Below are 26,365 nucleotides of genomic sequence, written 5' to 3' on the forward strand. Positions count from 1 at the left end.
ACTACAGTACAGGGTGGATATGCTGGGAGTCGTGTTGAATTCAGTAAGAGTCCTGCACAAAGCCTGTTTTGTTGTAAAAAGCATCCCCTTGATGTTTAAGGAATGGTGTTGATAGGTTCTAGAAACAGTACCTACAATTACTGGAGCGTATTTATCGAAGTAAAGAGGGCAGTTGAGAATGGCTGATACAAACTCTGAAAAAAACAAGGTCATTGACATTCCCATGTGAACCCTCAAGAGCCCTTAAGGAAAAAAATTACTTTCCCAAGGAACTTTCAGTTGCCTCTGATGTCTAAAGAAAATAGACCAAGTTCATTTTTTTCCAACGGGTCTCTTGGCTAAAAGACCATAGAAAACTAATCCATCACTCAGTTTCAAGGAAAAAAAAATTGTATTGCTTTTGGTAAAATTTATTTTTCACCTCAAGGTTAGAGCTCTAGGTTATCACATCAAAATATATTTTTTTAAAAAATCTGAAATTTTTACTCTGAATATTATTAAAATTAAATTCTACTTTAATTATGATGTGGGATGAAATACTTTGTTATTAACCTTTTTATCTCTCAATGAATTAAGATACATAGAAGCACTATTTAAAAATTATGCTGGGAGATAAATGTTAATTAAATTCTTTTTACCTGTGATTTTTCATTTTATGATACCAGCTTTTCTGTACCCAGTGGCATCACTCTTCAAAGAACTTTACTGAGAAAGGTTTCTAATTCTATTCGAGTAAACAACTCCATTCTGAATGGAACTATCTGAATATGATCTCCCAGATACAGAAGCATTGGATTTTGCATTTGTTTAGACTACTTTATTCAAAATGGAAAATCAAGTGGTTTCATTTTTATTATTTTTTTAATCAAGAGGAGCGTCCAGAGGAAATGTGTATGTGGCTTTATTATCTTTCTTGTTTTAATGAAGAGGACTGTCAATAAGAAATGATTTCTGTATACAATATACATGGAACAAATGTGCCTTTTTGGTTGTGACATTTTTCCATTATGACACTGGAGGTTTTTCATGGGTACACACCATGTTTGCTTATGGCCACCATACTTAGTTGGAAAAACCAGTACTTTCTTTTTCTACTGTCCCCAACCACCATGCTTTTGACTTTTCAATGAAAGAAATGATTCTAAAGCTATAGAGCATGCTCATATTTATGAATAATATTGATGCAACCCTGTTCCACCTAGCCACACTTTTTAAATGCTTAATAACTTTTTTCATTACAAATGAATACATGTTTTTTGTAGACAAATTAGAAAGCACAGATTACAAAAAGAAAATTTTGAATATCTCTAATCCCACTCCCTGAGAACTTGCACTAACAATTTTGTTGTACATCTATTTATAAGTTTTCTTGTGCAATTTATATAAAAGTTTTATAATGTATTTACTCTTTTATAACTGATTCTTTTTTTATCAGTTATTACATTTAAACATCTCATTATTTTCATTCATATTATAGATAAATTTTAATGGCAGAAAAATATTTCATTTAGCGATTGTACCATAATTTATTGACTTAATCCCTTATCTTTGAACATTGCAATTATCTATATCTATCTGTCTGTCTATCTATCTATCTATCTATCTATCTATCTATCTATCTATCATTTATCTCTCTCTCTGTCTATATTTTTTGCTAACATGAATGAGCCTATTCTTTAGATTTGTTTTGCTGGTGTTTTGAAGTGAAGGAGCAGAGAACAATTTTACAGGTAATCTAAAGAATAGGAAAATAGTTGCAAATTGCAACCAACTAAATAATAGTTTTTAGATTAGCCTGCATATTTTGAAATGTTCAGCTTAGCATGATAAAGGATTCATATGAAACTATCAGAAAAACCATATATGTGTCTAAAGCTTGAATACATTTTAAATATTTTTTAGGCTAATGAAAGAAAACAGTCCAATTACAGTCTCTTCTTTTTTTCCAAGTAGATATTCTGAAAGAAAATAAGTAAACACAATCTCTTTTATATTATAATTTGTTTTTTGAGCAATTACCACTACTGTATCAATGAAAACATAAATCCAAACTCATTTCATTTTCTGAATAGTTAGGGAAACTAGAAATCTAAAGCGTATTCATGAATGCAACACACTTATTTCTAGTGTCTTATTTCCAGAATGTTGGAAAGAAAAAAGACAGTTTGCCACTCTTCTCTCCATCTTGTCCACAAATTATTGAAAATCCTGAGGCTGACTTCTTTCACAAAGTCAGTTTTGTCCCCTAAGAACCCAGGGCTGCAATTAAGCCACTGGTCTTTGTTAAATTTTTAAAAAATTCTTTCATACTTGAAAACAGAGTCTACAGGTAGAGTCCAACAATTTGACTGCATGATCCTTCTGGGTCTACTTCCCTGATTTTACTTCCTGTGCTTGCTGCGCTCTCTCATAACTCGCCACAAAGTATTTAAAAAATTACACAAATATAGTGGACAATTTGGTAATGGACGGAGGGAAGGGGGGTTGTGGAGCTCGGAGAGTGGGGTGAAGGGTTAAAGAAGTACAAATCAGTAGTTGATAGATGATCACCAGGATGGGAAGCATGGCAGAGGGAAGGCAGTTATCATTAATATGATGGCTAGGTGGAGGGCCAGGGGAGAGAGGGAGCAGTTGGGGGGATCGTTTTATGAACTATATAGATGTCTAACCAATGTACTGTATACTTGAAACTTATTTAAATACATAATTTTTAAAAAAAAATGCACAATAGTAAAAGAAACTCACCAGTGAGAATTTCTTCTCAAGTGAAAACACTGGGCAAATGACAAATATCACATTAAAATTATATTAATATCATTCAGTTTTATTTTACACCACTTTGCAGTATATAAGTAGTTGCATTATTTTCACCCATTCCTTTTTGTTCTACTACGAGTACTTTCTATGGTCACACTGATTATTTCACTGTCGTACACTCGGCCTATCTCAGTGAAACATCAGTAGATTGATTGACACGGATATTTAATACAAAAAATGACCCTTGAAGTGCAGATGATGAGATTAAACAAACAAGCTGGATGAGGAATCACAAAATAGTCATATTCTGATTGCCAAGAGACCAAAACTGTGACACACAAATGGGAAGTTTGGGTCTTTCTGGACCACACAAGGTTAGCCATGGCAGAGATCAACCAGGCTTCTCAACTCAGTAAAATTCAGTCACGCTCATCTGCTCACACTTCACATTCTTTATCAAGTAGGGGCTGTGGTGGGAAACACGCCGCATTAATGAAAGCCCACACCCATGTGTGCACACATACACACACACAAACTATGTATTTATGATTTCAGAAACCTTGTAGGAAACAGTATGTTGGAATGTCAATTGGATTTACATGTTGATAAAATTTCAGTGAAATGAGCCTACTATCATGCAAGATTACTGTAAAAAAGTTAATTGCACTAACTGTACTTGTTGGAACAGAGAACTGTCTACTCTCTTTACCAGCACTAACTAGATTTCCCTCTCCTATCACCACTGCAAACACAAAAAAGGCAGTACTTAAAGCTAGAACCTATTCTGCAAAATCTTCAAGTCAGTCAGTGGCATTTCATATGCATTTCTATTTCTGCCTTAAATCTTCCAAATGCAGACATATGAGAAATATAAATCTTGCCTCAGCAAGGCTCGAAGGAAACATTTGACTCTAAGTCGTATTCTCACTGATCATTCTTGGTTAAATAAGTCATAGAAAAGATAAATTAAATTGCATCATCAGCTTAAATATTTATTCTCATTTGTAATTTCCATATCCTAAAGCCAACTTGTTTAACTCTTAAATGTACGTACTCCACTTAGGATATGGAACTACAACTATACATTTTTTCCTAGTAAGTTATATGTGATGCCTAAATACTGGAACTATTTATATGAGGTAAATTTTCTGAGTTTTTTCATTATATTTTATAGAGAATAATTATTTGCTTTCTTATTTTGAACTACCAAAGGCAAATAAAGAAACAGGGATCTCTTTAGTATCTACTTTTCATACAAAACAAATACTATTTTGATGCTAATTTTTTTGGACAATAGTATAGCATCTTGAAGTTTTTCTTATGTTTTTGTCAAAAGAAGATATACTTAGATATATATTTTTCCTTTTTCACAAATATTTAAAATGTATTCTCAAAGTAGAATAAAATATTTTGGCCAAATAATCACAATCAATTGCTTTTTTCTCTCTCCTGTCTGCTTTTAAGGCAGTAATCAAAATGTCACAAGATACTTTGAATAAAAGTTCTGTGAACAAAAGTTCTTTGAATGAAGTTCTTCTGAAAATGTAGACAATGAAAAGAACATCTAGCTGTTTGCCCCAAGATGGAGGGACAAAAAGAGAAACAGGTTGACCATAAACACTCCTATCAATTAGCTCTAGCTATAAAATTACTGCCTAATAAAAGGACCACATAACTTCCATAAGGGTTAAGGCCTACAGGGTCAGCTAGGGGTAGATAAGGCATCCATGTATTTCAATAAGTATTCGCCACGATTCTTATAGTAAAACTGTTGGGGAAAAGGGAACAAAGGCTCTGTAAAAATGTGGTATTTTCATCAGTTAATTAGCTAAATGCCAAGTCCTAGTGATTTTGTTCTTTACTTGAAGAGAAATAGATGCCTTGGAAGAAAACTCTTCCTGTGTGTTTTCATAATGTTTACCAGGCAAAAAACATTTTTAAAAGCTAGGGGAGAAGGTGAAAGAAAGCTTAAGCTTAAGGTGAATTTTAGAGAGGCAATTTATACTAGACATTTTTTAAAGTTTTTTAAGTCAGTAATGGGTTTTTCCAGATTATGTTGCTATATACACATTGCCATGAATATATCCAGGCAAAATGTACAAGCTGCTAAATCGAATCTGGCAATTTATATCATCAGTTGCCATTCTGATAATTCATTCATTCAGCGTTATTGAAGTTAGTCTGCTGTCTCAAACTGTATTATAATCATCATAATATTAACTAAGTTCTTTTAGTAAATATATAATTTATTTTTATCTTAGGCTAGGATTGCTGACATTCCCCTTTTCACTTTTACTTAGGATTTATTGTACATATTGTATCATTAGTAAGACAGTAGTTCTGAGAGATTGTTCTACTGGTCTATGCATATTGGTGGGCTTTCTTTGGTGAGAAATTTGGCTAAGAAGAATATCTTGTTTGTGGGATTAGGCAAAAAGTTGCCATTTCAAATATTTTTGTCTTTTAAAACACGTTCTGCTAGGTAGAGGAGGAAAAATTCTTTTCCTTTTGCCCTTCTAGTGTCTTGTCTGGGGCTCTGTACCTAGACAGATCAACATGAGAAAAGCATGCATATTTATTTAGAGTGGAAACTGGTGGGAAAATGTGATAGAACAAAGGGGTATGAGCTGTGGTAGTACACTAGGAGAAACTTAACAAGTCCTGTTTGTTCATATTCCTCTCGGCATCCCTTTGTCTTTGAAGATAAGGATACTCCTTTCTTCTAAGTATAATGAGTGCATCTCTCACATGAGGGTCTTATGACTTGCTTCAAGGAAGAATGGAAGCAGAGAGTCCTTTCTGCACCTGTCATTTCTCAAATTCCTCCAGCTTAAAATAGTATGCCAAGGTGCCATATTTTGGGGTAGCATGTCCTAAAATCCATCCCTGCTCCATCTGAAATTTTCCCCAAGAAGTTCGACAGTCCGGAAACTTAATTGGTAAATTGTCTCATATCCCACTGAACCAGTCTCATTTCTGGGAATAGGTCAGTGCTAAACAATGTGTCTCATTTCAGGAGGTAGTGGTGTGGGAGGGAATAGGGCACCCACCTAAGTTAGGCATTTAACAAGGGACATTTCTATGGAAATAAAATAAAAACAGGTTAATGGTCAAAACAAGTTATAAACTCAGTTTTTGAGTCCAGAGGGCAAGTCAGTCAAAAAGATGTCTAGATGTTGCGTTCAGAGCATCTTTAAGTGGTGGAGTAAGGACAGACAGTAACAATCCAATGGATTTTCTAGTTTGCAGTTTGAATATCTCTGGTGATGGCATTGGGTGTTCAGTGAACTTTTTGAGTGGCCCACACAGAAGGTATGAAGAGCATCCATACATGATCTACATACATTCATACAGAGGGTCCTACATCCATACAGAGACTTCCTAAAAGTTTAGATCACTATCGGTCATAAGCTTGCAGAGCTGTGGGAAATGGGCAGTTTTAGTTTGTAGTGATGCCAAGTCAGGAAAGTGAGAGGAAAACTGGAAACATTAATTATTAATAGAATGGACAAAATGGCAGGATTCAGTTGATAAAGAGATGAAAATAGTTCAAAGATAATAAACATTCACAAAGATAGATGGTAGTTTTTCATTGAAACGATTTTTTTCTTTACAATTACCTCCATTTCTACCAAGGACAATTAAAGACTTTTTATTTGCAAAAATAAGTCTAGTCTCATTAAACTTGGCCTAATTAGTTAGATAAGTGCACCAAGAATAATGGATCATGTAAACTCTTTTTAAGTCTGCTTTGCAAGGACCCTCTGGGAAATTTCAAAGTTAGTTCAAAGTCAAAAAGATTTTATTTAGAATTTAATTTGGGGAAGTTTGTCAAAATATCAAAAGATGTGAATACTTGATTAAATAAGATCTCGGTCATCTATTTAACCACAGAGACAATAAGAGATTTTAAAGGAAAATACAGTTTAAAGCTACATACCTGTGGTCAAAACTCTTAATATTAAGAAGATTAAGTTTTCTTAAGTTATCAAAAGACTTGATAAAATCAACATGAAGCACAGAAGTTATTTTGATAAAACACAGAATCTCCGTGTCCTAGGAAAATTACTTGGAAGGTAATTAACAACCCGCTCACCCTGGCGGGCAAGAAACCAAGCCAAGCTCTCAGGACACACACACAAAATAACAGAAAAACAAAAGCTTTCCCCAGGAGGGAAAAGATCAATAACCAATGGGTACTCAAAACCAAATTCACAAGTCACAATCCAAACAACAAATTCTTACAAATGTTTTTCTTTCCAGCTCATCTGAATTTGGGAAGGAAGAGGCAAAGATAAATTTTTATCTTCCTCTCTAGACTAAGCACTAAAAGAGACCCACAAAAGTGATATAGAGTTCTTACCTTCTGCTGGCTTTTTGTCACTTGTCCCAGACCTCGACTCCAGTCTCCAAGGAAAGTGGAGTATATAGCCTTTTCCTCTCCTATCCTTGTCACCAGAAACTATAGAGGAAGAAAAAAAAAATCTATGTTTTTCCCCTTCTACTCTTCTAGTTTATTAGCTGGAGTTTTGTAACAAAAGATAGATTTACAAAAGGAAAGCATGTAACTTTATGTAATATAAGTCTTATGTGATATGGATCCTTCACAGGGAAATGAAGATCCGAAGTGATTATACCTGAGTGTTTTTATGCTCATTTGATGAAAAGTGGGAAGTTATGGGAAAATGGAATAGGATAAAGGGGTATGAGCTAAGAGCAGTAACCCAAGAAAAACTTAGAAAGGCTAGTCTAGAGTCCTCTTTGCATCTTTAGAGATAAGGATGCTCCTTTCCTCCCAGTATAGAGAAGGCATCTCCCACAAGGGTCTTATGACTTGCTCCAGGGAAGAAGGAGGGTCAGAGAGTCCTTCTTGAACCTGACACTTCTCAAATTCCTCCAACTTAAAATCTTTAATATTTCGAGGTGCCATATTCTGGAATGAACCCCCTTTGGCTGCAATAACTCAGTAGCAGGAGAAAGATTTTTGTTCTAACTTAAAGTATGTATGTGTTTATGTGTGTGAAAGAGAAAGAGAGAATTCAAGAAACATATATTACGTATTTCAGAAATTCGTACTGGAAAGGACATAAACATTATTTAAACCCTCAACCCAATTACTATTAAATTGTATTTAATGCTATTTCTGTCCCGTCAAAATTCTTAGAAACCATTGTAACCTTACTCTAATCTTTTTGATAAATATATGTTATTTACTTCTGAACACAGACTAAACCCAAAAGTTTTTAACCAACAAAAGTTATAAATTAGCTCCACATTACCTACATGCATGCAATCTTACAATGCCCTCAAAATCCATGCCTTAGGACATGCTCTATAAGTAAGACTGTGAGCTTAAGAATCTCTGTCTTCTTAAGTGATAACCAAAAGGTATGTATCTTATCCATTGTTTTCTTTTGGTGTGGCCTAATTTTACTCAGAGATTTTAGCCAAATGACTTGTTACTCTCATATCTTTGTAATTTCAGAATGCTGGATCTGGACCAACAGGCTTTTAAATCAACCTAATTAAGGGAATGTAAGTGGGAGACCTGTGAGGAAGGACAAGTAATTTATAGAACCCGAATTTCTAAAATCACATTAAAGCATGATTGAATTTCATGCTGAAACACCAAGGGTTGCAAACGGCTGACAATCTACTCTTTTGTCATTCACATCACCATCCCTCACCAAGTTAATAAGTCCTTTTATAAACTAATTCAGCCATTCTGATGCTGTCATTTGGCAAGTTATAGATATAATTCTTGATAGACAGACACGCTGTACCAGGTAAAAGGAACTGCTATACATAGGCCTTTCGTAATGTGGAGGTTAAGGTGTTAAGGAAGGGAATCAGTCTATAGTCCTGTGATTAGGTCTTAGTCTTTTGGTGAACCTGTGCCTCTGGACTATGAACTTCACAACTGTTTCTCAGTCTTTTTTCCACTCCCTTTCGGTACAACAGGATGGCTAGAGTGGGCTAGAGTTGGGTATCTCCCCTCTCCAGGTCACTTAGGCTTTGGTTAACTAGTTTCCCCTGAGGACAGGCCTTATTAAAAACTGATGCTCTGGTATGTTTCCAACGAGTTCCTTTTCTCCTCTCTTTGCTAGAAACACAGAGGGATTTTTCTCTGATATTTACTATTAGAACCTGGTCAAACTCCTGGAGATAAATCTCAAGAAATCGTGGCAGTCCCTCTATGACAGGGTTCCCCTGGAATTTTCAGCTCTATGAGTTATCCACACTTTGCCTCTAGCAATCCGTCAATCACAGCTCAGGTTTTCCTATCCCGGCACTGGTCCCCCATGCAGTTTTCACTCATGAGTCTCTGCTCTGAGAAGCCCTGTATTTGCCTGTCTCTCCAATTCTGGGGACAGTAGTTTACCCTATGTCTTCCCCTCTTTTATGGATCCAAGAAGAGTTGTTGGTTTGTCAGTCTGTTCGGCTTTGTACTTATGGTTAAAACAAAGTGTTGACTTCCAGTCTCTTGACAAGCAGAACTGGAAAACAGAACTTCTAAATATATTTCAATCACTGCAAAAATAGTAATTCAAAGAACTCCTAGATCAAAGAAACAGATTGTTGAGAAATAACCCAGCAGCCTAGAAAGAAAAATACACAGTTCTAGTCTAATATCTTTAAATAAGGTAGTAAATGGATGATGTGTGATTACCAATATTTTAATGGCAAAAAGAGCCCCATGGAGAAGATGATAAGCATGATGAAGTATTATCTTTTCGCAAAATGAGTTAGCAGAGTAGGTACACCCTTTTCTATACAGGATTCAATTCAAGCAGTGGCAATAGAAAAGAAGGGAAGTAAAAACTGAGCACCTAGGTGGAGAGATATACTGGAATGCATGAAAGTGTCTCATTATCTACAAGGAAAACAGTCTCAGGTTTCTGAAAAATAGCCATAAAAGCAAACTGGAAAAAAAGCCACAACCTTTAAGTTGCACATGCAGCAAAGATGTCACAATCCTGAGAAGAACTAGCTTTTGTCTTTCAGTTATTTCTAAACTGCAGTAAGTAGATGATTTGATAAGATAATAGTTCTAGAGACCTTGGCTCAGACCAAAAAATTGTGACCATACCACTATTTTTAATCTTTAAGATATCAAATACATTTAATTCCTCTTAATACATGTTCTGATGGCATTCCAAGACATTTCCATCGACAAGTACATGGTATGAATTCTGTAGTTCTAATGAACTTATGAATATATTATGTTGCCCTTTAGTTAACGAATTGAATATGATGTTAGACAATGCATACTAGTTTACTGCTAATTCAAAGATGAAGTTTGAAGATTCATCTTCTGCATTTGAATCTCACTTCTTGTTTAGTTGGGGGGAAAAAATTGTATGTTTTTCATTAAGTATTATTTTTGTTGATTACATATGATGAAATATATACTATAAGGACTAGGACCATCATACTTCTAATAATATGTTCTACATAATTAAGTAAGGTATTAGAAAAGTCCAATGATTAAAACTCTAATTGTGTAACTGTTATTTTCATAGGAAGTTTATAGAAACTCATCTGAAAACCATTCCCAGTCGTGCATTTTCAAATCTGCCCAATATTTCCAGGATGTAAGTAATTTTTTAATATAAAAAAAAGTTTGCATTTGTGACATGTTGCTTTCTAAATGTGTTCTATTAACAAAAATACTTGTTATATATTATACTTGCATAAGTCTATGACATGTATCTTTCTAATGTATATGAAATTTTATGTACGAGATGTTTATTTGATTTTGCTATCTCCACTCCCTAATTCCCAAATGATTTTTTTTTAATCTAAAACAAATTTAAATTCATTTGGCCTTGAACACCTAATAATTCTTGATGTATTTTAATACATCTTGGGAGGTGGCAAAATCTTAGCTGGGAATCTCTCCCATATACAAATTTCTATATCTACCTATAATCGAGCTATCCTAATGATTAATTCTTGATTCACTTTTCACACTAGTACAAATGTTTGCATTTTGCCATACATGGAGCCAATGATTTTAGTCTTCTCTCACTTAAAAAAAAAAAAAGAATTAAAAATAATTCTAAACCATAGAAAACTAAACTGCTCCACACTCAAGATTGAGGAGGAAAAGGACTTCTATGTTGAGTTGACAAAGAGTATCTGTATATGAAATAAACCAGGTCTATATTTCATTTAATCAGTTCTGACAAGATTTGCAAGTAATTCAGGCACAACAAATGACAATACAACTAGGAGCAGCCTATATAGCTTCCGGCTAAATTTATTCATTTCATGACCATTTATTGAGCGTCTCTTACATCATTTCAGGGGCATTTGACATTTTGGGTTGTCACCACCAGAGATGGGGGCACTACTGACAAAGAACAGGCAGAGGCAAAGGATCTGTTAAACATCCTACGATGCATAGGAGACCCTCCCACAACAAAGCATTATCTAGTCCAAAATGTGAGGCAGGCTGAGTCTGAGAAGCCATTCTAACTGAACATCTCTAGTTTTTGGTGTCCCCAACCACCCTTTCCTTTTTCATATTCTTGATCTGCTTTGGTTTCCTTGATATTGCTTTCTCATCCCTCTTTTTATTGTCTTGCCCTAGCTACCCTTTCTTACCCTCCTTTCCTGGCTTCCTATTTCATTTTTTTCAATCCCCTCAATACTAGTTCTTTATTTATGTATTTTGTCTATACCCTCCTCTCCTTGAGTGGACACTCCCAGTCCTGTGGCTTCACTTTTACCCAATACAACTAATTCCTAAATGAATCTCTCCAGCCCTGACCTGTTCTTACAGTTCAGGCCTGCATTACAAACTTCCTTCCAAATGTCATCACCTTGGTGTCCCACAAGCACAATAAACAGCATATACAAAATAAACTCGTCTTTCTCCTAAAGTACTCCTTCTTTTAACAGCACCAGAATTTAGTGGGCTGTAAGCTAACATCCCCAGATTCCCCCTTAGCTCTTCCTTTTTCCTCACCTCCTTTATATAACTGCCTATTTTGTGTCTCCATTTGACTATATTCACTTATTCAACAAATATTTATTGAGCCCTACTTCGTGCCCGGCATTTTGCTAGATGTGTCACATATAACAGTTGACAACACTCATGGAGCCTCCAGTTTCTATTTTAAGAGAGTAATAAGTGCCATGATGGGGTAAACTAAAGGTGCTGAGGGAACTCATATGAGAAGTGAATTACCTGGATGGGGAGTGTGGTCAGGGAAGGCTTCCTGGAGGAAATGGCACCTAATTTGGAATCTGCATTATCTGGCTAAATAAATAAATAAGTAAAGAGAGTTCCAGGCATAAGAGAAAACCCTGGGCTGTCTGTGACATTAAAATTAGTTTGTTGAGTCTGAGAGTAGGTAGTGGGAAAATAATAAAACTGGGAGGTAAGCAAGTGCAAGGCCTATGAATCATTTGAAAGAGTTTGAAATCTTCCCTAAGGACCAAGCCACTAAATGATCATAAGCAGAGAAGTGACAGATCAGATGTTTTAAAAACGTTCCCTTGACTGTGCTTTGGAAAGCGAATGGAAGTGGAGCAAGCCTGGGGACAGGAAGCTAGTGAGGAGGCTGAAGTGAGACCCCGGGCAAGTGGGGATGAAAAATGAAATGATGATGGTTGAGTGGGAATACAGAAAACGTGGTCAGATTTGAGAAATAAATAAAAGAGAACTCATAAACTTAAAAGTTGATCGATTTGGAGGTAGAAAGGGTTGGAGAAGAATTTCATTCAGGCTTCTGACTAGGATACCTATGTGATTGATGAGCTTATTCACAGAGACAAAGTTTCCTGTGGCTTTGCTGCAGAGGGGCAGGGAATAAGTTAGGAATTCACTTGGGGGCATATAGCATTTGAGGTGCCTTTGAGGCATCAAGCAGATATGTCTAGTAAACATCAGGACATAATTTTTTTATTCACTCATTCGAGAAATATTTGTTCAGCCCTATTATGTGCCAATCATTGTTCTAAGAGATAGAGAACAAAGAAAGATTCATGCCCCTAAAGAGTTTACATCAAATGAAAAGATATAGACAATGAACCAAGAGATATTTGGGTGGAGTTTGAGGCTTGAGAGTCACAAACAGGTAGATGTAACTGGGACCAGGGGAACAAAATCAGTAGAGAGGAGGCCAAAAAAAAAAAAGTAAAGAAAGAATGGTTTTCAAGAGCACAAAGTCCCTGAAAAGGCAGGAGAGGATGGGACCCAGCATAGGGACTGAGCTTCTACAGGTCATCTTTTACATTGTAACAAGAAAGTAATAGTAAGAGGTGGGGCAGGTGCAAGTAAATTAATATCTTTTTTGGAAGGGAATTCAAGAAATTCCTTACTGAAGATTTTAATCTTTTCTACAAATCATTAAAAGATTATCTACTAATATTGAGGTTGGAACTGGCAAAGTTTGAAATGAAAGCAATGGGCAATTAAAGGAGAGTTGACTGAGATATACAGGCAGATTGGAAGGTTCGAGTGAAGACCTCCAGAGAGACTGGGCTAGATTCTTTAGTCCACATTAAAGAACCCGATCAGAGCACTTATAACCCTGTATGTTGATTCCATTTACCTGTCTGTATGTCCAATTGCTGTGAGTTTCTTGAGGCTACGGAACACTTCTGTTTGGTCAATTGCTATTTACTGACATACAGTAAATGTTCAATAGATATTTGTTAAATGAAGGGACACACACACACTTGAATAATAGTTAAAGAGGTGATATATCTAGGGGCAAGAGAGAGATGACCAGGATGACAGTACAAATTGCTACCTATTAGTTTGGCATAATTATTAACAGCACCCTGTTTTAACTCACAAAAATATCCTATTTGGGATGATAAATGATATGCTCACCCTAGTGATTACATAAGACTTAAATGATAAGAAATTTGAGAAAGAAGTGGGATCTGATTTTTCCTAGTTATAGTAGTGGAATAAGCAAACAGGAATCACTCCTTTCATTGCACTAAATAAACGTTTCCTACATGTTGGCCTCACAGCTGAGCTTTAAGAGACTTCTAAAGAAGTATCATTCAGTTGGAGAAACTAGACTTTCAGTTACTATGACATGGGCTGAATGACTATCCCACTACAACCTGGAGAAAGCTTTGTACGCTAAACTAAGAAATTCAAGAGACATTTCGAAGCAGTGGATCTGATGCAAAGTTAGATAAACAAGTTTGCAACCTTTAAAATTAATCTTGTCTTTCAGATGGTTCTACTTCATCCATATAAAACCCTACAATCTCTACACAATAAATTAATTCTTTTCAATGTATTCTATTATTTCCTCTATGTTAGAGATATGATATTTCGATTGAAATAACCTATGTAATGTTATTCAGAAGTGACAAAAGCTTGGGAGACTTGATAAATCGAAGGATAATTATTTAGAAAATAGATAATTCAAAGAGAAAGCACAGGACCTTTAGAAAACTAACAGTGACCATGGTAAAAACTCAAATGGAACAGTGAGAGCTCCTTTTATAAACTTCTGTTAATGAAAATATTTTACTGGCAGATTCAATTCAAAGTATAGGCCAGTGGTTCTCAATCCTGCCTGCACACTGGGAAGTTTTTTAAAAATAAAGTATTTTCTTCATCCTTCATAAACACCAACTTGATTATCCTGGACAGAGTCTTGGATATCTCTCTGTTTTAAAAGCCTCCCAAGTAGTTCAATTGTATGGTCAGGGTTGAGAATCTCTGCTGTGGGCTACAGGTGAACACCATCTGTTAATTGTTAATTTTCCCAAATGTCATAGAAATGCCTCTCAATAAAAAGTAGTCATTGAATTTGGCTGCATTAGTCATTGTAATTACAGGATGGAATTTGAGGAGACTATTTGAAATGTCATTCCTTCTGTATTCTTGTATTTCTCCTTTTTAGTACTTAACACTTATATTTGAGCTATCTTTTGCTTACAAAGTTCAAAACAAACCTTGAAATTTTTCAGCCTCATCAAAACCAAGAGGAGAAGTCTGTAGATAATCTGTAGTCACCACCCTACGGAATGTTCCACTAGGGCATTGTGACTTTCTCTTCGCCTTTGAAACTACACCTCTAATACCATACTATTAGGTACTCCATTAAAGATGCCTCATTCATTCTAATACCTTTCATTTTCTCCTTATTTGAGTAACTCATGTATTCATTTATTCATTCATTCATTTAATACATATTAATTGAGAGTCTACTGCATGCTAAGCACTATGAAAGAGACTCAAGATTCAATGGCCACCAAAAACAGACATAGTTCTCCATTTCAGAGAATTTTCAGTCTAATGAGACAACATAAATTGAATATCGTCCAGTTGCCAAGTTACACTGTGATAATTAGTAAAAGAAGAAGTTTCTGGTACTATGCGGATATACTATGGAAAATTTATTCAGGAAATTTGGGATAAGCTTCTGAAAGAAGTATCAGTAAAATGAAACCTGAAGGATGAATAGGACTTAATGTATTGGGAAACTTTCAGGTATCACAAGATCTGGAAAAAAGTAGTAACTAATTTTAATATAATTAGGGAGAAATCAGAGGGTTGTGCATGTTTTATGATCTGGGAAGCCCCTGACAAAGAAGTTACATCAAAATTAAGAGTGTATTTGGAATAAATGACCTTCCTAACTTTCTACTTTGTCTTATATTTTTGACATTCAGCTACTTATCAATAGATGCAACTTTGCAGCGGCTGGAGTCACATTCCTTCTACAATTTGAGTAAAATGACTCACATGTAAGTACGATGAAAAGTGCAGCACAAACCCAAGCCACTGCCACTCTTGGCTGACATTTTGGGGTTCTGGATGGCAATTAACAGTCCAACTATGCTGATGGGAAGACCATATGGGGAGGCCCTTAGATTAAATGGATTTGGAGAAGGACTCGGCGAGCCTAGCCTTCTAGCAATGCCCAGGCAGAGAAGTACAACCATCTTGGACCTTCCAGATTGATCCAGACGCCAGCTAAAAACCAACCAGTAATCCCAGTGGATGCTACAGGAGCAGAAGAATCACCCAGTTTAGCACTGCCTAAAATCCTAACCCACAAAATAGTGAGCTATAATAAAATGGTTGTTATTTTAGCCACTTATTTTGTGATAATTTGATAGCCAGAAGAAGTGGCCATTATATATCAGTTATCAATGGGTAAAAGACATTGAGGATTTGTAATAGAAAACTATAAGAACAGCAAGTTTCCTTGTAAATTATTGAGTGCTCAGTGGATACAAATCAGTTTTTCTGAGTTTTAAACTTCAGCTGAGATATTATTTGGACCCAAAAGTGTACATCTGATAAAGATTTATACCCGTAAAGTGATGAAACACTGGCCACTTCCATCTTCTATTTCATTTGCTCTGTCAAGAAGCCAGCAGCATAGAGATGGTTGGTGTCTTTACTCCTATTAATAATAGCTACTAATTACTGAATGCCTTTTATGGGCAAGCACTCTGTTAAAAGTGCTTCACATTTACTATCCTACTTAATCTCACTAAGCCTCTGTTTCCACTATGTAAATGAAGATGGTAATACACACCTAACACAGCTAAGAAATTTCGGAGTCAGAATTTGAAACCAAGCGTGTCTGCCGCCAAAACCAATGCAAACACTTCGTATCTCTTTAATTTTTTTTAAATGCTAGCCTCAGAAAGTTGTTTTTACTTTTATGTAGATTTTTTAAAAATCAGAAGTAAATAAAAATTCTACAGCTAGGTAGATAAAATGTGTGTTTTTTGGCAGTTAGTGTAAGAAGACTTAATTTTGCTGACTCAATAAATTGAGTCCAGTAGATTTGTTGGAGTTTTCAAGAGCACTAGTCTTAGTCCTGATCATTATATAATCATAAAAGTAACAGTATGTATCTTCCTGGCAATTTGGAAAATCACTTTTATAATGTTCTATTTCCACTGGCTAATCTGCTGATAAGCTTACATTTTCCTCAATCTGCTTCAAAAATCTGAACATTCATAAACTGTATTTGAATTAACATCTATTATTTTTAACTCCTCGATAAGTTAAAAGATTCATCAAAATCATGAATATCACCTTTCTATTATAGATTATTTTTCCCGGTTACATAATGGATCGTTAGTGGTAAAATATTTCATTGATAATTATCAAAGTAGAATAATTAAGATTTTTTCATTAAAAAGCCTTGATAATGTAGGAAATAACTTATTCTGTGAATTTATAGATTGTTACTGGAAAGTGAGTGCTAGTCTAAAAATCAGGACTTTAAAAGCCAAAGATCTAATATACACCAAGAACTTTGACAGGCGTTATATTTTTTGACCCAGTAATTCCACTTCTATAAATTTCCCCTAATAAAATAAACAAAGGAGTGAGAAAAAGATTACATAAAATGCCATTTGTCTCATAGTTAATTTATAATAGCAAAGCTTTGGAAACTGTTCAAATGCTTAGCTAAGAGAATGTTTTAATAGGAAATACTGAGTGACCATTAGAAATCTGTTGTCATAGACTATTTAATCTTAGAGGAAATGCTTTTGATGTAATGCTATTTAAAAAAAAAAAAGATATACTTACAGAAAGAAAAAAACTGATTTTCTTTGAATCATGGAATGATGGGAGATTTCACAGTTTTGCTGTAAATGTGTTTAAAAGTTTTTACATTGTGTATGTATTATCTTTATAGCCAGTTGAAATAAACTTTTGAAAAGTTAAAGTTTCCTTCAATATACATTAATCTTGAAATTAATACTTGATGTTAAAATACATGGGTGATTTGTTATGTGATAAAAGCCTACCATAAAATGTTACTTTAAAATTAATTTATCTAATTCTTAGTCCCAGTTTTCACTTTGGTACTGTACAGTGCATACATACAATGGAATATTACTCAGCCATAAAATAATGAAATCTTACCATTTACAACGACATGAATGGACCTAGAGGGTATTATGCTAAGTGAAATAAGTCAGAGAAAGACAAACACCATATGATTTCACTTATATGTGGAATCTAAGGAAAAATAAGTGAACGAACAAAATGAGAACAGACTCATAGATACAGAGAACGATTGGTGGGAGATGGGAGAGGGGTTGGGGGTTGGGTGAAAAAAGTGAAGGGAGTAAGAAATACAAATTGGTAGTTACAAAATAGTCACAGGGAAATGAAGTACAGCACAGGGAATATAGTCAATAATATTGTAAGAACTATGTATAGTGCCATATGGGTACTATACTAATCGGGGGGAATCACTTTGTAAATTATATAAATGTCTAACCACTATGCTGTATATCTGGAACTAATATAAAATAATACTTAATGTCAACTCTAATCTCTAATAGAAAAATAAAAAATTTTTTAAATTTAGCCAATAGAAAAATAATAATTTAAAGTAACATAATTATGGCTTTGCCAATAATTACATATCTTGTTTATAAAAGTTAAATAATTAGGTTTTACTTTTCTATATCTCAAGAGCACTTGGTAAAATTGCACATAACAGATGTCTAACAATTATTCATTTAATTTTAATGAATCTCTCCCCTCTACTCGCTAGAGCGAACAGACCTAGCGAGAGTCAGCAGGGCCTGCCTCCTTTTTTTTTTTTTAAAAAAACTATTGGCACTTAAAAGCAGACTAGAAAAAAATTGAAAATCAAAATGAAGTAATCATCAAAAAGAAGCTGAGGACTGGCCGAGATCTAGTTTTTGGCTAATGTTCTCGTTCAGTTTTTTGTTTTAAACAACATAGTCTTACGCATTATTGTGTTTGTATTTCTTAAAAGTCCAGCTGTGCTGACTGGTGCGGCTCCTCCCCACTCCTCTCCGCTCCTCTCCTCTTCTCTTCTCTTCTCTCTTCTCTTCAGAGACCTCATTCTAACTTTGTCTGTTTGCCCTGCATGAGTCTGAAGCTCTCATCTCCCTTGGCCCCATCTAACTTTGCAGGTGAAAGGCTAACTCGACTTCATTATTGCCCTCAATTTGTCACCCAGCTTGGTGTGCTTTTCACTCATGGACTGGGGATGTTTAGGGTGTGGGCAAATATCCCTAAGGCTGAGGATCACAGTCCAATGCCATGATCTAATGCCTGTTGAATGACTGAGGTAGGAAAGGGGGCATAGGACAATGGAAGGAACTCAGGAGTTGGAAAGTTCCTTAATTAGAAGGGCTTTAAGCCTTTATTTCCCCTTTTTGCCCCTTTCCCCCCAACCTGAAAATTACCTTCTCTCACCTTGCTGACTTCTCAACTTCTTTGGGTTTAGGCTGGACTACTAAGTGCCCACCACACTGCCAGTCATTTTAACCAAATTTCTCTATTCTTGGCTCTTATTAAGAATTAACAAATGTTTCTCAGGAGAAGAAAAAAAAAACCCAGAATCTAGACACATGATTAAATGAACTTAATGTATGCTAAATTATTAATCCTCTGGTTTGTGAAAACATTGCACACTGGGCATCAATGTTATACTTTTCATCTAAATGTCCATTTTATTTGAAATCCAATAAATAGTTCTGTTGGATGATCTTGAAACATTAAAAAAAAAAAAAAGCTATATTTGGAATTAGAAGTCTTAGGTTAAGGTCCAGGGTCAGTTGTCTCCAACTGTATAACAGATCAGTCACTTAACCTTTCTGAACATGTCTCCATCATTTTGTCCGCAAAATGAGGATGATATTACCTGCTTCACTTAAGTCAGTTCTGCAATTCCCTCACTGGTAGCACTAGCCTAAGTGATAGGAGGTATGCCCTGGTGTCCCCGGCTTCCTGGCAGTATAGCTACCCTCCTACATGCTTGGGCCAAAATCGCTTACTCAGAATTGTGGGATTCAAAGTCACCCTCCCAGGCATGCTTGGAACTCATTCAAATTTGAACTCCTCTTTCACCCGTCTCTTATCAGAGGTTCTGTGGGACCCATCTCTATTCCTCCTTGCTTTCTATCTTTGAAAAGGTTATACCAGCTACATTCACTTCTGACATTGTCTTCATTTAGCGAAACTACTAGCAGTCCATGCCCCCTCCCCTTCCTTGCTTCAGCAGAGATTTTATTTTTCTAGCTTTATTAAGCTATAATTGACGTATAACATTGTGTAAGTTTGAGGTACTCACTCAATGCATTGATTTCATACATTTATATATTGCAAAATGATTACCACCATAGCATTAGCTAACTCCTCTATCCCATCCCATAATCAACATTTCTTTTTTCTGAAAACATTTAAGATCTCTCTTAGCAACTTTCAAGTATATAATACAGTATTATTAGCTATAGGCACCATGTTATACATTAGATCCCTAGAACTCATAAATCTTATAACTGGAAGTTTGTACTCTTTGATCAATATCTCCCCTACACTACCCCTACCTTCCCGCCCTTGGTAACCGCCACTCTACTTTCTATTTCTCTGTGTTTAGCTTTTTTTAGATTCCACAGATAAGTGATATCATACAGAGTTTATCTTTCTCTCAGCATAGATTTTCTTTTTAAGTCACTTGTGAGCAAATTTTGAGCTGCCTTCTTACCTCAGAAAGCGGCTTCTTTTCTCTGGTGTTTTCTTATGACATCCCTTGTTCATCTTTCCTTTAACTCTTACATTTCCCCCCAGAAATCCATCTCTTCTTTTGTGTCTCCCCCTCTCTCCTTGCGGCCTCTCCCTCCGCTTTCTTCTCTTACAGCCAGCGGGTAGGCCGCAGCCTCATTTAATGGCGGTGACCACAGCAGTGCTCCATTTCCCGTTCACGCACTGCCTCTAAAGCTAATTCAGTTGGTCTGCACTTTGTTTCACTGTAGCATTCTCTTGGGCCACTCACTCAAGTCTGCTTGTTCAACAATGGTTTCTTCTGGAACAGTTTTCCAGATTGCAAACCACACTCAGACCGTTTTCAAACTCTTCTCTCTAGCTTACACTTGATTGTCTCTGACAGCAGTTCAAACCCTCCTCCCCAAACAGAAAGCTCTGGCGAGGAGTTTATTTCTCACCACGCAGAGAGAACACAGCCTTGACAGAGTCTGATGGCCACTCCCAGGGGCAGGGAAGGATACTGCTGAGATGGTGCGGTAGGGTGGCCAACCGTCCCAGTTTACCTGGACGAAGAGTTCCAAGGATACAGGGCTTTTAGTTTTAAACCAGGACAAAGGTATAAATCTAGTTTAAAGTGGATCTTTTCATGCAGGGTCTTGGCTGGACAAAGATCATGATATGATAAGTTAGGATTAATGGAAACAACAAGGCAAAGACTTTGAGGTGAGGGGTTTCAAGAGTCTTGGGATATGAACAAACTGTTGATACTTTCTGTTGAAGCACTGATGGGTCTTTTAAGAAGTTCCTGTAATGAACAACAAAGTTATTTGCCTGGGCAAAAGTTATGCTAATGAAGACAATGCGCCAGTAAGGTTATCTGAATATAGACAGTCAACTGAGGAGGTGGTTTCTGCTCTAAGACATAATTCCATCCCCTCTTTTCCAAAGTCAGTTTCACACTCCTTAGTCAAAACACCAAGCCCAGCGTTCTGCTGTTGTTGTGTTTTCACATTTTACACGAACACTGAGGCACCTCCAACCCAAGTGCCTGATGGGACAGACTCTTGGCAGAAAGGGTCCTTGGGGTGTCAGGTAAATGAGTATCCTTTTCATAAACATTTGTTAAACCTGATTTATGTTGTTTCATCTTTGATAAAAACAGAAATGGATGTATTTTAGTGAACGTGCTCTTTATAACTTTTACAGAGAGATTCGAAACACCAGAAACTTGGCTTACATAGACCCTGGTGCCCTAAAAGAACTGCCTCTTCTGAAGTTCCTGTAAGTATTAACTGCTCTCCAATCTCATTTTATAATTTTTTAAATTTTTCCTAGAGAATTATAATGCCATTGTCCGCAGGAATCTCCCTAGGATGATGTGGACTATAATCATTTTAGTGGCATAAGGGCCGGGGCAAATCATATCCTGTGATGTTCTCTCCACCCTTTCCCATCATCATGCAAAGTATGAGGTGAAATGATCCACATTTAAAATATCTATCCAAAAGTCAGCACCTACTGCTGGGTCCAGACACCTGCTCCAAGAGACATGAGGGGTAAAACGCCATCATGTAGATGTAGTCTTTAAATGAAGTATAACAGAACAAAACAAAACAAAACTTTGAGATCCCACTGGCCAATTTTATTAGAAAATGAGTATGACAACATTAGAGTGACCGTTACACATTAAAAAAAAAAAAAGCTACAAAGGGTAAAATCCAATCTCTTGGAGGCTGGGGGGACAAAAATGGAAGGGACAGCACTTACTGCTTTGCTTGGGTGACATCTAACCATAACCTCCATGACAGCAAGGGAACACAACATTTTTTCTCTGTTGCATCTTTACTGACTAGCACAGAGTAGGTGCTCAACAAAAATGTGTTCCGTGGATGTGTATGTTTGGCTTCACGTCCTCTAGGCACCAGCTGGAAGAATCCTTCCCTTCTCTTCTTTCCAGCTCATGTGTATTGTAAAAAATTAGAACATAAAAACGTTATGAGAAAAAAAAAGTCAAACTTAATCCCAATACCTAGGAATAATCACTATTAACATAATTCATTTCCATCTAGGGATTTTAAATAAAAGTATATATCCATATATACTTTATGAAATAAGCCTTTAAGGATGAATAGAAGTTGTCCAGGAAAAGAAGTAGGTTGGGGTAGAAGAGAAATACAGGTGGATGGAAAAGCATGGTAAAGACATAAAGGTATGGAACCACATGACTTATTTGGGGAACTAAGAATAGTTATGTACTGAGGAGGTGGAAGTGGGAGACGATGGGAGAATGGAAAAGGATATCGATGGGGTTATGTGGCTGAAGGGATATCTGGGAAGTAATAAAAACTTACAGGTCAAGGCAATCCCTCCTTTATGGACTCTATGTTTCAATCAATCAATAACTTTTTGACATCATAATCCCCTACTATGTGCAAGGCTTTTTGGGGAACATGTAAGACAATAAAATATTGTCCTTGCCTTCAAGAAGATTACAAGCTAGTTGAGGAAGATACTATAAATGCAATTGAAAAGTTCCTCCCTTATAAGAGAATACTAGTGACAAGTGACAGGTACATACATTACTTAGGGGTACAGGTAATTAGAGGAGACATCAAAAAGGAGGTGAGCTTGTTTGGGATTTTGATACAGAGGTCCTTGTCCAAGTCCCTAATCTAGCATTTCCAGCCTTTTCCTATATGGTTCCCACTTAAGTCTTGGGTTCCCCCAATTCTTCCATGTGAACAACTGTTAAAATTGAACTAGTTTGTTTACTGTTCTTCAAATATACCTTATGGGATCTCATCTCTCTTCTTGTTATCTTCAATGTCCCATTAGCTCTTTTTGAGACCCTGGCTCCTGCTTCCGCTTCAAATCCTATGCCTTCCCCTCCACAGGGAGTCAGGTCAGAATTTGCTTTAGAAGGTACATCAATAGAACTAGAGTTTTTTTCTACTGGAAGACTTTCTTTAAGGCTTTACTGGTAGTGTCTAGGTCTCACACTATACCATGCCAAACCACTCAAAAAAGTCTCTGCTTCCTCTGTCTAGAACATTCTAGCAGCTGCAACAAATGTTAAAACAACTAAATCTGGAGGCATTAGGAGCCTGACAGGTTTTCTTTGATTCAGGCTGTTCTGTGCACATCTTTTAATCTTGACATTTTGCCTTGATGACACAAATTTTGTAAAGTGAAGACATTTTAACTGATTTCCTTCCCTTTCTGGACATATTTTTTAAACAGTACTGCTTCCATGGTACTCCCATGTGAAAACCATTCTTGGCAAAATAATGAACACAATATAGTGTAGAGTTTGAAAGAGAAAGCTTGGCTTAACATTAGGTAATTATACTATCTTCCTGCCCCATCCTCCCCTTATTTTGTATATATATTAATATGTATTAAATATAGATAGATGCGGGGGCGGGGGGGGGACAAACAGACAGACAGACAAAAGGAGAGAGAGAGAAAGACCTGAATTCCTATTTCTAGAAATCCTACTTGGTTCAAACAATCCCACATTCTTCTAAACAAAAGATGTTTTGACATTAGTGGACTGGATTATATTCTTGCACCTTGAGGGAGCATCATCTCATCCAAGGATGAGAAATTGCCTGTGGTCACTCAGATATTTAGTGGAGGTGTTAGGATTTGACTCCAGTCCAATTTCAGAATGCATGCTTTCAGCTATTATGTTATTCTACTTCCTATGTATTAATTTTCTTACCTAATTTCTGTTCTTTTTTCCTTCTTTTTCATTACTTTAGTGGCATTTTCAACACTGGACTTAGAATATTCCCTGACCTGACCAAAGTTTATTCCACTGATGTATTCTTTATACTGTGAGTATGCGTACATGTGGTGTTTGGCAATATTTTGTTGGTCAATGACAAGGAATGGAGTGCAACCATGGAAGTTCGTTGAAGCCAAGTGAAGCAATTGTTTCAGGAAGGAAGCAGTGATCAGCAGTGACCAATGCATTGATGAATGAATAAGGCAAGGACTGAGAAATGGCCACTGGGCTTAGCAATGTGACTCTAACAAAGACAGGTCCAGTGGAGCGCTTTTGGTGGAGAAGTCTGGTTAGAGTGGGCTCAAGAGAGAATCAGAGAGGGAGAATGAGAGAGTGATAATACAAATTCTTTTTGAGAAGGTTTACTATTAAAAAGGAGTAGAAAATGTCTTAGTGGTTGGAGGATATTAGATCAGGAGAAAAGGTTTGTTGTGTTGTTGTTTTTTTTAATGATAGAAATTATTGCATGTTTGTTTGCTGATAGAAATGATTAAATAGAAGGAAATTTTGGTGATAACAATGATACTTTAGTTTTCATGTAGTTTTTAATAGATTTTCAAACACTCGCCCAAGTATTATCAAGTTTGTGCCTCTCAACTACCTTTTAAAGCATAAAAGGAAATTATAATTTTTCCATTCTGCAGATGAGGAAACTAAGGAAGAGAAAACCTAAATGATTTTGTTTGAGCAGAGTCCCAAGAGTCACTAGTGTTGCTTAAACTACTTCCTGTGGCTCCTGATTGGTGAACATGTGCTCTTTTCTAAAACCCATGACACAGTCACCTGTCCCACGACACAGTCAAATGCTTTACCTAATTGTACAGACGTGAAAAGGTGTATGCAGAGAGAGTTATAGGCTGTGTTTGCACTACAGAGTCAATAAAATGTGTAGTGATAGGATTCAAACTCTTGGGATTTTGCTAGAAAAAATTGACCATGCTTCTTTGCTGCAGAAGAGCTCAGTTCAAATTATAGTTGGTCTTCCAACAACTAGACTGGCATAAAAATATTCTCCAGGAGCACTTGCCTGGCAGTGTTTTGCAAGTGTAGGACACTTTAGAAATACTTATGAAAGGAAATCCATTGATCCCATTCTACCAACCCTTTTTAAAGGTTCCATACCCTTATAAAACTCTAATTGCTATGGACAAAGTACTTGATGTAGATTCATAAGAAGTCTCTGAGACCTACATGCTCTGTTTGTAGACGAGGATTAAATCAGGAACCTCAGCCCACATCTAAAGCTCACTCACTTACTGTGCATTTAGAGCTATGAGAGCATGTTCACCTAGAATAACTCTCACCACCTCACTGGACCTCTGAGCCCCCAGAAGTGAAGATGGGTCAATGAAACTTAAAAAGAGATAAGACTAAACAGAATAACATCAGGTTATTTATTGAAGTGCATATGTACCATAAGGGCCCAGCTCCAGAATAGTTTCTTTTCCTAAGTGTTTTTTTGTACCTCTCTTGCAGTGAAATTACAGACAACCCTTACATGACTTCGATCCCTGAGAATGCTTTTCAGGGGCTGTGCAATGAAACCTTGACACTGTGAGTATTGTTATAATTTTTCCATCCTGCAAATGCCAACAACTGAATTTTGATTTGAGCTATTTTCATATTTTCATAGGCCATGCAAGAACCACACTACTTTATAGTGTGTGTTCTGTGGTCTACCAAGGGTTTCACATAATTGAATAAGTGTATTGCCTTATGGTATGGTGCTCTAGATGACAGAATGGTTTAGGTAACAAGACAAGAGTATATTCCCTTATAGAAATGGTCAGCATACTTTATTTGTAAAGAGCCATTTAGGTTTTACAGACCACATCACTTTTGTGGCAAGTGCTCAACTCTGTCACTGTAGGGCAAACACAGACACACACAATACATAAACTAATGAGCATGGCTATACTCCGATAAAGATTTATTTACAAAAACTAGCAGTGGGCCAAATGCGGCCTATAGGCATTATAATAATGTATATTCTAGTATTTCCATTGGACAGAGGAAGAACCTGGAGTTAAAGCAAATTTAAATGACTTATCCACAGTCACTGAGGTGTCACTAAGGGCTTTTCAGACCTGCAGTCACACTTTAATTCTGTCATCATGAAGTGTTATTAAGCTCTTATAAAGGGATAGTGAATATTGCGGTTCAACATCATTTTTTCAGAGTTTCAATGGTTTCTGCTCTTTAGGTGTTCAAAAAGAGATACGTTATCAGAGAAGTTCACAAAATATTCCAACCTCTAGGACTCTCTCCATAGTGGAGCATTTCCATTCGTCCTTCTCCTTGAAACATGGGAGGGCTCTACTAAAAAGACAAGA

General features: G+C 36.2%; 1 protein-coding gene and 1 long non-coding RNA gene across 6 annotated transcripts in view; one reads left to right on the forward strand and one right to left on the reverse strand.

Annotated features, from left to right (window-relative positions):
* TSHR (thyroid stimulating hormone receptor) overlaps positions 1–26,365 on the forward strand; it is a 101,184-nt gene that overhangs the window by 41,679 nt on the left and 33,140 nt on the right. For 4 of the 5 annotated variants that reach the window (XM_015599787.2, XM_006925497.3, XM_015599785.2 and 1 more), the window contains exons 3-7: positions 10,281–10,352; positions 15,415–15,489; positions 21,449–21,523; positions 24,007–24,081; positions 25,509–25,586. In XM_015599787.2, coding sequence (XP_015455273.1) covers positions 10,281–10,352; positions 15,415–15,489; positions 21,449–21,523; positions 24,007–24,081; positions 25,509–25,586 — 375 coding nt within the window. The remainder of the gene's footprint in view (positions 1–10,280; positions 10,353–15,414; positions 15,490–21,448; positions 21,524–24,006; positions 24,082–25,508; positions 25,587–26,365) is intronic. The other variant, XM_025042120.1, reaches the window with a different exon arrangement.
* The window catches only part of LOC112473674, a 103,664-nt gene that overhangs the window by 36,706 nt on the left and 40,593 nt on the right, over positions 1–26,365 (reverse strand). Inside the window, exon 2 of the long non-coding RNA XR_003044125.1 lies at positions 7,121–7,219. This is a non-coding gene — a long non-coding RNA (uncharacterized LOC112473674). The remainder of the gene's footprint in view (positions 1–7,120; positions 7,220–26,365) is intronic.

Source organism: Pteropus alecto, unplaced genomic scaffold (assembly GCF_000325575.1).
Source record: "Pteropus alecto unplaced genomic scaffold, ASM32557v1 scaffold8, whole genome shotgun sequence".
Taxonomy (NCBI): Eukaryota; Metazoa; Chordata; class Mammalia; order Chiroptera; family Pteropodidae; genus Pteropus; species Pteropus alecto.